Source organism: Schistocerca gregaria, chromosome 8 (assembly GCF_023897955.1).
Source record: "Schistocerca gregaria isolate iqSchGreg1 chromosome 8, iqSchGreg1.2, whole genome shotgun sequence".
NCBI classification, from domain to species: Eukaryota; Metazoa; Arthropoda; class Insecta; order Orthoptera; family Acrididae; genus Schistocerca; species Schistocerca gregaria.
The window spans coordinates 429,212,869-429,225,077 of record NC_064927.1 but is presented as its reverse complement, the minus strand read 5'-3'; the positions used below and the strand labels follow the sequence as shown (position 1 = coordinate 429,225,077).

Here is a 12,209-nt window from a genome sequence, read left to right as displayed (position 1 = left end):
ATGATTACGCTAATGCAGAACAATCTGTGGAAGAAGTTACTTCTATAAAATATCTAGGAATATGCATACAGAGCGATTTAAAGTGGAACGACCACCTAAAATTACTCGCAGGAAAGGCAGATACCACACTGAGACTCACTGGAAGATCCGTCGGGAAATGTAATCCATAGCAGCGTAGGTAGCGTGTTTTGAAACAAAACACTACTCGAATACTGCCTATCGGTACGGGGTCCCTACAAGGCAGAATTGATAGATGAAACAGATAAAAGTCAAAAGAGGACAGAGCTTTTCATTACACGTTCATTTACCAAGCACAAAAGTTTCAGAGGAATGATCTGCCGGCAACCGTTCTTCCCACAAACTGCTTGCAACTGGAACAGGAAAGGGGTGCCGTGACAGTGCTGCACAAATTACCCTCCGCCAAATACGTCAGAGTGTGTTTCGGAGTACATACAGAAATGTAGTAGATGTAGATGTAAGAGTAAGAAGCAGATGCCGATTGTCTTTGGCAGGCGTTTGCTGACTGCACATTTTGCTTGAGCCGAAAAGTCTTGTTTTATTGCTTATATCTGTATTACAAGCATTACGCCGTTGGTCCGAAGCTTAATTTTATGCCTATTTCGTCTTCCAATGCTGAAGACATCATCAGAGGCTTTAACGACTCAGGAAACTGTTACAAACAAGATCAGCAAGCCTAACTACACGTAAATATAAATGCAACAGTCGGTTCGCGACATCAGCAGCCCGCTGTCTAAGATTGCAGAGTCGCATCAAAATATGTTATGGAGCTTGTAGTGGGAAAGAGTTGGCGGTGATTGTTTTATTTATCACTAAGGCCTACCACCTGTGCGATTTCAGTCCGTCTTTTCAAATAGTTCAAATGACTCTGAGCACTATGGGACTTAGCATCTGAGGTCATGAGCCCCATAGACTTAGAATAACTTAAACCTTACTAACCTAAAGACACATCCATGCGCGAGGCAGGATTCGAACCTTCGTCTTTTCTGTTTAAGTTCTTTTTCGTGTATTCGTACTTCTGTGGCCTCTCTGTTCATCATAGTGTAATAATTATTAGATCTTGCTAAAACCACAATGTCAGGGAAACGAAGTTGGTAGTTTTCCGATCTTACTTTATGATCTGCCACTGATGACTTATCCGTCTTACTCAGGCGACAGTTGGTCTTATATTCCTTAATGTGGATGATAGTACTTCTTTTCCTAGCTTCTATTCACTTGGCTGCAAGTGTAAAGGTTTTAAGATGCACCAGCTGTGGAAAGCGTTTTGCATAGGTCTTTTACAGTGTTCAAATATTCGGGGAATTCTCTTGTTGGTTTAAACACTATATCAGTACCGTGTTTTCTGCGATCCATTACAGTTTTTAGAAATGGAACTAAAATATTCTCTTTAGTTAGTTCTTTCTGTTAGAAGCCGGCCGGGATGGAGGAGCGGCTCTAGGCGCTTCAGTATGGAGCCGCGAGGCCGCTAGGGTCGCAAGTTCAAATTCTGTCTCGGGCATGGAAGTGTCTGATGTCCTTAGGTTAGTAAGGTTTAAGTAGTTCTAAGTTCTAGAGGAGTGATGACCTCAGAAGTCCCATAGTGCTCAGAGCCATTTGAACCATTTGAACCATTTAGAAGTTCTAGGCCTTTTAAAGCAGTGTTACAAACACTGTGAGTGTTGACACACTATTTATCTCTCGGCCAGAGCAGCCGTTTCTTCTTAAAGCTGTTCTTAAAGGATCGAGGTCGTCTTCCTAGTATGGTGGTTCAAAAATTCTTTTAGTCCAGTCCACATCTAAAATACGTAAAGGGTAATCTCATTTCAATCTCAGTAAATATTACAGAACAGAGTGTCATCACCTAAGGGTTTTCAGTATTGTCTCACCACCAGTTTATGGAAAATGGAGGTAATCTAACAAAATAACAACAATATACATTAGAAGATATGTAATGGAATGGTCAACTGTACTTGAAATGTGTGTTGTGTGCTTTGAACCTTATATTTCTATTTTGGCGGGAATTATGATTCTTCGAGGTCAGTGGTTGTACTTTGTATTATCATAAGCAGCCTATGCATGTATGTTAGGTTTTATGATAAATAATTTTCCAACAAGTTGTACGTTTGAGTTGTCTACTCTGTCACCTTCACTGGAGATGTTAGATCCCTATCCCTGTATGTGGTCGTGTTGTATCTGAACATACGAAAATTTGGCCAGTTTAAATGATGTAGTACAAATACATTCTTCCTTCCACCGATACTGAAATGTCGTGCGGCTGTGTGTCTGTGTGTGCACGTCGGTGTGGTGCTTTACGGCATGTATTTTTATTAGAGGTTGGTGTTATTTAATAGTTTCCTGGAGGAAATACAGTCTGTAAACGTTTTAGAGGGCCATGGTACTGTAATTATGATTGATAAATATTACAGCAGTTCGTTTTGTGCATAACCTCATCTAGGTCCAGTCATATGTAATAAAAATCACTGCTTGCCAGCCAGTACCATCAATCAGAATTTTTTGGTGATAGTTTATCTTCTTTTCCCCTAAGGTGGTTGTGAACATTACCGAAAAACGTTACATGATGTTAGTGATTTCTGTGCTATTTCCTCAGATTGAAATGAAAGTAGCATACACGTATTTTAAATGTCAGGATAGCATTTGAAAGACTTAATAAGGATCACAGAAGAACCACTGCCAGACACCAGCCATTATCAATGGCTGTGGAGATGAAATAAAATTTAGATTTAATTCAAGAGTGTGGTGCAAATAACATCAGGATTTTGACTAATTAATTACACTCTTTCCGTAATTCAGAATGTATATTTGATTGTATGTTTGCTTAGAGTTTAGCCAACACATATTTTCTGCAATTACAAACTTCGTCAGGTTAAACTTACCACACCGATCATGAGGCCTGACTTGTAAGGTCAATGTATGTTTAGAATGTTACTTTTTAGACAGATATGTTTAGGCATGAAAGTAGCATTAAGACATATAATTTGACGGCTCATAGTCGTGTTTTAAGCATCAATTTCATGGATATGTGTGAGTGTACGTATATGTGGGAAATATAGGATTGCGATACTTGACATAAACGTTTCAATCTCCTGCGTTGCTGACGTGCTTCTGGAGATATTTTAAACGTTGATCAACATTGTAACACTTCCAAAGCATCAAAAATGTGGAAATTCATTAATTTGGGCTCTCTTGTACCTTATGCTATGATACACTGACAGAATTGTTGGCATGTACAAGTGCAGACATATTCCGGTGATGGGGAGTATCAGGAGCTTAAAGCAGTACGTCGCACATTTAAAAAACGCAACGCCTTAAAGGCAAAAGAACGGAGGCCAGAACGCATATGCTTTCTGGAATGTACCCAGAGTACAAAAAAAGGCACAAGAGGAAGTACGTTGGTTTGGCGTTGTCCTGAAATGTTACACATCGAGGTATCACGTGAGTTCAAATGGAGAAGCCGTGAGCTGCGGCAATGTCCTGTCAGTGGCCATGTGTCGTCACACAAGATGCCATGCAGGCCTCTGGCCAGAAGGACCAATATTGGACGGGTGACATAGCCGGCTGCTTAATATAGGCACAGAGGTGACTGCGTCCAAGGAAGGGAGTTCAGTTCAGAAAGCCGTTCAGGAGGGACATTTCTGTAGGCCAGGGACAGAGTGTGGACTTGCAGTATTCGCTCTGGCTCTGCTCGCGTTCGTACTTAGTCACATACCTCCCTCCAGGGGACTTTGGACATTCAGGATTTGTGTATATTCAATCAAGCCATTTATTGATTTTTCCTCATACCAGTGTTAAAGGTTGTATTTGTTCAAGTCTTGCCCTTTATTCGTATATTTCCCCTACCGAGTTCCGTAACTCTTTCAGAATATTCTGTTAACAATCTAAACGTTAGCTAACTGGATGGACTATCCTTTGTTTCCTATGTCATTTAGCGTTTAGGTCGCGCACTGAATGGGACAAAAAGTTGATTTTATTCCATGTTTAGAAGTTATGCAGAATAGTATTTAAAGCAAAACTCATCTTCAGAGATTATGTTGTATTCTCTTTAGCCGCTTTCGTGTCGTCTCGTTGTCTCTGTAGAGCTGTACCAAGCGAAGCAAGGAGAGGATGTTGGTTGGCGTCCGGTATCCTCCTTCTATAACACAGACTGCACGCAATTGATAACTAAGTTCTTTATTCATAAATCAAGAGCTACTTAACATTAAGGTTAATTGTGGTGTGGTACAAGATCTCTTCTGTAAAGCCCATCATCATCATCATCATCATCAGTTATCTGCTATGTTAGCAGGTCCTTTGCCTCTCAATTTTCTGCGATACATTGCTTCCTTCTTAACGCTGCTGTATGTTGTACCGTCCATCATGTCATCCAGTATCTGGACTCTCTTCCTTCCTCGCTTCCTTTTCCCTTATACATAACCTTCTAAAACTGTTTTTATCAGTCGGTCACTATTTCTTAATATATGCCCAAATCAATTTCTTTTTCTTCTCTTTATTACATCTAGTAACTGTCTTTTCTCTTCCACTCTTCTCAGTACCTCATCATTTTTTACTCTGTCCATCCAACTTATTCTTTACATCCTCCGCCATGTCCAGATCTCAAAAGCCTCCAGCCTTTCTCTTGTCTTTCTTCCTCATAGTCTACGTATCAGCGCCATATAGATAAACATTCCATACAAGACGTTTTATGAGTCTCTTCCTGCATTCTCTGTCCAGACTATTGCAGAAAATTCTCCTTTTCTTATAAAACGCCTCTTTTGCCATTGCTATCCTTGTTTAAATTTCTGTGGTGCACTTCCAGTCGGTGTTTGTCCTGCTTCCAAAATACTTAAAAATTTGCTCCTGTTTTAGTATTTCTCCATTCAGCATAATTTTTATTTCCTTATTTCCTCCTAGTGCCAATACATTTGTTTTATTTGTGTTCGTTTTCATTCGATATTTTTTTCCGTTAGTTTCAGTGGTGTCCAACAAATCCTGTAATTCTTTTTCCCCTGAGGCTAGAAGGATCATGTCATCAGCAAATCTCAAACACCCTACTCTTCTTCCTCCAATATCTACTCCTTTGTCATCTAATGCGCATTGTCCAATCACATTTTCCTAGTAAAGGTTTAAAAGAGTAGGTGGTAGACAGCATACTTATATTACTCCTTTTCATTGTCTGATCCAGTTTGTACTTTCTCTTCTCACTCTAATTGAGGCTTTTTGATTAAGATATAATGAGAGTACAAGTCTTCTGGATTTTCTCTTTCATTATAGTCGCCAGCTTGTCCCAAAGCACACTGTCAAATGCCTTTTCTAGATCGATAAAGCACATATATAGTTCTCTACCTTTTTCAATAAACCTTTCTCCCAAGATTTGTAGGAGCCGGTTTTCCGTCTAAAGCCAAACTGATCCTCGCAAGCCCACGTAACCTCAATGCGGTTGAAGTAGAAGTCCGCTGTGTTCAGTGTAAGGTTGCTATGTGTTGTCTGTCTCTGTGCCAGACGCTAAGTCTGCAGCTCCATCACAGTGACACGCTGGAACTCCACCGCTTGCAGACCCGAACTAACTAACGTAACAGGTTCGAACTGTCTAACTAAAAGGTTCACGGGTCAGCGGCGGCGATCCTAAATACTGGCGGCTGAGAGGACGTTGGCGGCACGTTTCCAGCGAGGCTTGTCGTTGGCCCCTATAGATACTCTCATAACCTCTACACTTCATGGTGTACTGGCGCCAGCGTACACCAGCACAGATTATGTATTACTAATTAATAAGTACTTTGCATATGCAGCAAAATCTTTTGAAGTTGTTGTTATGGTCTTCAGTACAGAGACTGGTTTGCTGCAACTCTCCATGCTACCCTATCCTGCGCAAGCTTCATCTCCCATTACCCACAGCAACCTACATCCTTCTGAATCTGCTTAGTGTATTCATTTCTTGGTCTCCCTCTACGACTTTTACCGTCCACGCTGCCCTCCAATACCAAACTGGTGATCCCTTGATGCCTCAGAACATGTTCTACCAACCGTTCCCTTCTTCTAGTCAACTTGTGCCACAAATTTCTCTTCTCTCCAGTTCTATTCAATACCTCCTCATTAGTTATGTGATCTACCCAGCTAAGCTTGAGCATTCTTCTGTAACACCACATTTCGAAAGCTTCTATTCTCTTCTTGTCCAAACTATTTGTCATCCATGTTTCACTTCCATTCGTGGCTACACTCCATACAAATACTTTTAGAAACGACGTCCTGACCCTGACACTTAAATCTATACTCGATGTCAACAAATTTCGCTTCTTCAGAAACGCTTTCCTTGCCGTTACCAGTCTACATTTTATATCCTCTCTACTTCGACCATCATCAGTTATTTTTCTCCCTAAATACCAAAACTCATTTCTACTTTAAGTGTCTCACTTCCTAATCTAATTCCCTCAGCACCACCCGACTTAATTCGGTTACATTTCATATCCTCGTTTTGCTTCTGTTGATGTTCATCTTATATCCTCCTTTAATGAAACTGTCCATTCCGTTCAACTGCTATCCCAAGTCCTTTGCTGTCTCTGACAGAATTACAATGTCATCGGTGAACCTCAAAGTTTTTATTCCTTCCCCATCGATTTTAATACCTACTCCGAATTTTTATTTTGTTGCCTTTAGTGCTTGTTCAATTACAGACTGAAAAACATCGGCGAGAGGCTACAACCCTGTCTCACTCCCTTCCCAACCACTGCTTCACTTTCGTGCCCCTCGACTCTTATAACTGCAATCTGGTTTCTATACAAATTGTAAGTAGCCTTTCACTCCCTGTATTCTACACCAGGCACCTTCAGAATTTGAAAGAGAGTATTCCAGTCAACACTGTCAAAAGCTTTCTCTGAGTCTACATATACGAGAAACGTTGGTTTGCCTTTCCTTAATTTATCTTTTAAGATACGTCGTAGGGTCACTATTGCCACACGTGTTCCAATATTACTACAGAATCCAAACTGTTCTTCCCCAAAGTCAGCTTCTACCAGTTTTTCAATTCGTCAGTAAAGAATTCGTGTTAGTACTTTGCAGCTGTGAATTATTAAACTGATAGTTCGGTAATTTTCACATCTGTCAACACCTGCTTTCTTTGGGATATGAGTTATTATATTCTTCTTGAAGTCTGAAAGTATTTCACCTGTCTCATACATCTTGCTCACCAGATGGCAGAGTTTTGTCAGGGCTGACTCTCCTAAGGCTGTCAGTAGTTCTAATGAAATGTTGTCTACTCCCGGGGCCCTGTTTCGACTTAGGTCTTTCAGTGTTCTGTCACATGCTCTGTCACACTCTTCACGCAGTGCCATATCTCCCATTTCTTCTTCATCTACATCCTCTTTCATTTCCATTTCGTTGTCTGCAAGTACATCGCCCTTGTATAGACCCTCTATATACTACTTCCACCTTTCTGCTTTCCCTTATTTGCTTAGAAATGGGTTTCCATCTGAGCTCTTGAAATTCATACAAGTGGTTCTCTTTTCTCCAAACGTCTATTTAATTTTCCTGTAGGCAGTATCTATCTTACCCCTAGTGATATATGCCTCTACATCCTTACATTTGTCCTCTAGCCACTTTAGTATTCCTTTTCGCCTGCTTCATTTACCACATTTTTGTTTTTTCTCCTTTCATCAATTAAATTCAGTATTTCTTCTGTTACTCAAGAGTTTCTACTAGCCCTCGTCTTTTTACCTACTTGAACCTCTGCTGCCTTCAATATTTCGTTCCTCAATACTACCCATTCTTCTGCTGTATTTCTTTCCCCCATTCCCGTCAATCGTTCCCTAATACTCTCCCTGAAACACTCTACAACCTCTGATTGTGTCAGTTTATCCATATCCCATCTCCTTAAATTTCCACCTTTTTGCAATTTCTTCAGTTTTAATCTATAGTGCATAACCAATAGACTGTGGTCAGAGACCACATCTTCCGAAGGAAATGTCTTACAATTTAAAACCTGGTTCCTAAATCTCTGTCTTAGCATTATATAATCTATCCGAAACCTTCCAGGATCTATAGGCCTCTTCCATGTATACAACCTTCTTTCATGATTCTTGAACCAAGTGTTAGCTATGATAAGTTATGCTCTGTGCAAAATTCTACCAGGCGGCTTCCCCCATTCCATATTCACCTACTACGTTTCCTTGTCTTTATTTTCCTACTACCGAATTGCATTCACCCAAGACTATTAAATTATCGTCTCTCTTCACTATCTGAACAATTTCATTTATCTCATCATACATTTCATCAATCTCTTCATCTGCCTAGCTAGTTGGCATATAAAGTTGTAGTATGATCGGCGTGGGCTTCGTGTCTATCTTAGCAGCAATAATGCGTTCACTATAGTGTTTCTAGTAGCTTTCGCTTACACCTACCTTTTTTATTCATTACTAAACCAACTCCAGGATTACCCCTATTTGACTTTTGTATTTATAAACTTGTATTCACATGATCAGAAGTCTTGTTCCTCCTGCCACCGAACTTCACTAATTCTCACTATATCTAACTTTAACCTATCCATTTCCCTTTTTAAATTTTCTAACCTGTCTGCCGATTAAGGGATCTGACATTCCACGCTCCGATCCGTAGAACACCAGTTTTTTTTCTCCTGATAACGACGTCCTCCTGAGTAGTGCACGCCCGGAGATCCGAATGAGGGACTGTTTTACCTCCAGAATATTTTACCCAAGACGACGCCATCATCATTTAACCATGCAGTAAAGCTGTATGCCCTCGGGAAAAATTACGGCTGTAGTTTCCCCTTGCTTTCAGTACCATTGCAACAAGGCCGTTTTGGTTAATGTTACATGGCGAGATCAGGCAATCATCCAGACTGTTGCCCCTGCAACTACTGAAAAGGCTGCTGCCCCTCTTGAGGAACCACACGTCTGTCTGGCCTCTCAACAAATACCCCTCTGTTGTGGTTGCACCTACGGTACAGCTATCTGTATCGCTGAGGCACGCAAGCCTCGCCACCAACGGCAAGGTCCATGGTCATGAGGGGGGATCTTTTGATATTCCACAAAAATTTCAGTGTGTTAGATTAGTTTTTAACAGACTGCAAAGTGCTTTCAGATACTACAAGTTGTACTTGTTACTTACTTTTGTGTATAAGTACTTTTGATCATGGTGCAACCAATTCAGAGCGGTCAGATAAATTCGAGCTGAGGCGAAAATATTGCAAGCTACACCGTCTATATAAATATTTTTTATGAAAATTGAGCAAACCAGAATTAAGGACTTTCGGGTGCTGTAGAGCGCAACCAAAAACGCTACACTGCTATTGGATTTCTCATTTTAATCGTCTGTAAAGTAGTAAGCTGTGTTTCTGCATCACGTTTTAACAGTATTATATGAATGGAGTGGAGTGGAGGAGGGGAGAAGGATGGCGAGGGGAGGCTACATGGAGGCCCGGAGGGAGGAGTGAGAGACGGACGGGGTCCATTACATGATAATTTTATTAAGTGGCCCACCTTTGCCGAAAAACATGAACTATGTGTCCCAGAATGTCCAGTGTAAACATTGTTGTACAGGTAGTACGGAAACACTATTACTATCGATTATCCCGAAATTATACGAGCGGTAGTCAAAATTAAACCAAGTTATGATCATGATGTCGATGGTGTTCTCCGCTTATTCATCACTGAGCAGGAGGCAATAGTCTCAACCATTACGGAATTATGCAACTGCAACAAAACGCATTGCGCATAGTTTCTGATACGGAATTCTTGTAAAATCAAAATTTTTATGTCACAAGGCGGTCAGTGAGTGAAGTCTATAAATGGTTCAAATGGCTCTGAGCACTATGGGACTTAACATCTGAAGTCATGAATCCCCTTGAACATAGAACCACTTAAACCTAACTAAGAACGTCACATACATCCATGGCCGAGGCAGGATTCGAACCTGAGACCATAGCAATCGCGCGGTTCTGGACTGAAGCGCGGCCGGCGAGTGTAGTCTTCCACTTTAAATTCTCAGCACTGACGGTATACTGAAGCTTGCTTCGAACTATAATGTTCCACATGTTATGCAGAAACTGATTGCTGCTAACTTCAACACAGGGCTGCTCACTTACGTCTAACGCATTGAAACGCAGACCCTTCGTGTAGACCACTGTTCAGGTGCGTTGTAGCTCTATTTCTATCATACCTGCACTTATATTCAATCATCGGATTTATTACTGACAACAGTCACGCATTCAGAAGAAACTGTAACATTCATTCATTGAACACTATGGACAGCAAAACAGTATGCACTTCGATAATACTTCCTTAAGGTTTCTACAGAATGGTTGCACTATTCAGCAGGACCACACGCATGTAGCAGGCTTCTACATTTCTGCAAAATTTTCGACAGTCTAGGACACTATCCGCCTCTCGTAGTGTAGTCGATAGTGTAGCTGCCTGTAGTTCGCGGAGTCCCGGGTTCGATTCGTGGCCACTCCTCTACGTAAACTGTTGGGAAGGCGGCCAAATGACACCCTATGCAGATGACCCTGTTGTGTACGTAAAGGTCTCGATGTTCAGAGATATTCTGGATAAGCTGCTCAGAACCTATATTTGATGTGATGTATGACAGCTTGTTTTGTAATGGTTAGACGCAACTTGGACAACCTCCTCTGCAATGTTCTGATATGATGATTATGGTATATTGCTTGTCTCAGTTACGTCTCTTGTACATCTAGGCGTGTAGTTTCGAAACGGTGCGTTATGGAACGCGAATATCAAGAGAGTTGTGTCGCACAATACACGCATGATCGTTCCATTCTTCAGTACTGCTTGAGCGTTTGAGATCTCCACCGCATCAGACTACAGGAACACATCGAAGCGATTGGAATGCCTCGTGATAGTTTCGTTATCAGTTAGTTTTGTCAGCAGGAGAGTGTTGCAGAAATGCTCAGTGAGATCAGATGGGAGTCCTAGGAGAGAAATGCGAAAACGCTCCTCTCTCTCTCTCTCCTCCCCCCCCCCCTCCCTCTCTCTCGGCTGTAAAAATAACTGTCTATAGTTTTTCAGCAGCGTGGAGAAGTAAGTAAACTAAACTGCACATCCATTACACATTTCTTTCTTGTTTCCTCCAAGGGTTAATTATCGAACTTCCTTTCCTGTTATTCTCTCCGGCCAGTTTTTGTATCCTCTCTGTGCCTGCGCGCTTATCCAGGACTCTTAATACGACCCTCTCGCTAAGTCACTGAGAATCACAGTCTATTATTTCACCTACCCCTCCATTCGTGTGTGAAACAGGATAGGTTATGACTAGTAGAGGATCAAGGCACAATGTCCTTCACAGTGTATAACATGTTGATTTTTGTTTCTCGTAAGATTCAAACAGAAATGGTGAAATAGCTTTCTGGATTTTAAAATGTTCCCTAATTACATAATATTGGCGTGAAAAGAAGAAATACGCTTTACCGACAAAACTAATCATATTTTTCCTGTATGTCTTTCTAGATGTGGACTGCGAGGCAACTGCAACGCCATTGAGCCATCTGGAAACGGTGAATGGGAATTGTCCGCCAGGTACCACATTTCGACGAAACTGTAATCTGTGCTATTGCTTGGAGGATGGTACGTCAGCCGTATGCGAGGGCCAATCTTGTAAGGGCGTCATAGGTAAGTTTCTGTCTGCCAGAGCAGACACTGGTAGCTGTGTATGATGGAAAGGGTGGGTCAGCTCCATCATCAACATCGTCGTCACCCACCTGGCAGCCACTGCTAGACTGAGGGCTCCACGGGACCTTTTTCTTTAACCGAGGACTTCTACTACGCATACATGTAGCTTCTACATGATATCTCATGTCATTCACTCAGTTTACATTACATCATCGTCTCTGTCTCTTCCAGTCTCTTCAAAATCTAGCAAATAGAATTATAGATTTATCTATAACCTATGTACTATAATGCGCAAAAGTATCCGAACGACCTGAACTGTAATCCCCCTGATTTGCATGCAACAAACATAACGTTGATGTCTAGCGGGTCCTTTAATCCCTCTGCGGTACAATATTTCGACTATACAAAAGGGATATCACGAGAGACCACTAGACAACACTGTTCTTTTAGGCAATCAGTGCGATATAACATCACACCATGACACTGTAAAAACTAGAAAAAAAACGAAATTAGAGATGACTTAGTCCCTAACGCTTGTACAGGTTACAACGATTTTCAAAAGCGTTACCAACTCATTAAAATCTG

General features: G+C 41.2%; 1 protein-coding gene across 1 annotated transcript in view; it reads left to right on the top strand.

The window, feature by feature from the left end:
- LOC126284539 (uncharacterized) overlaps positions 1 to 12,209 on the top strand; it is a 268,571-nt gene that overhangs the window by 151,369 nt on the left and 104,993 nt on the right. The window contains exon 9 of the mRNA XM_049983539.1: positions 11,463 to 11,624. Coding sequence (XP_049839496.1) covers positions 11,463 to 11,624 — 162 coding nt within the window. The remainder of the gene's footprint in view (positions 1 to 11,462; positions 11,625 to 12,209) is intronic.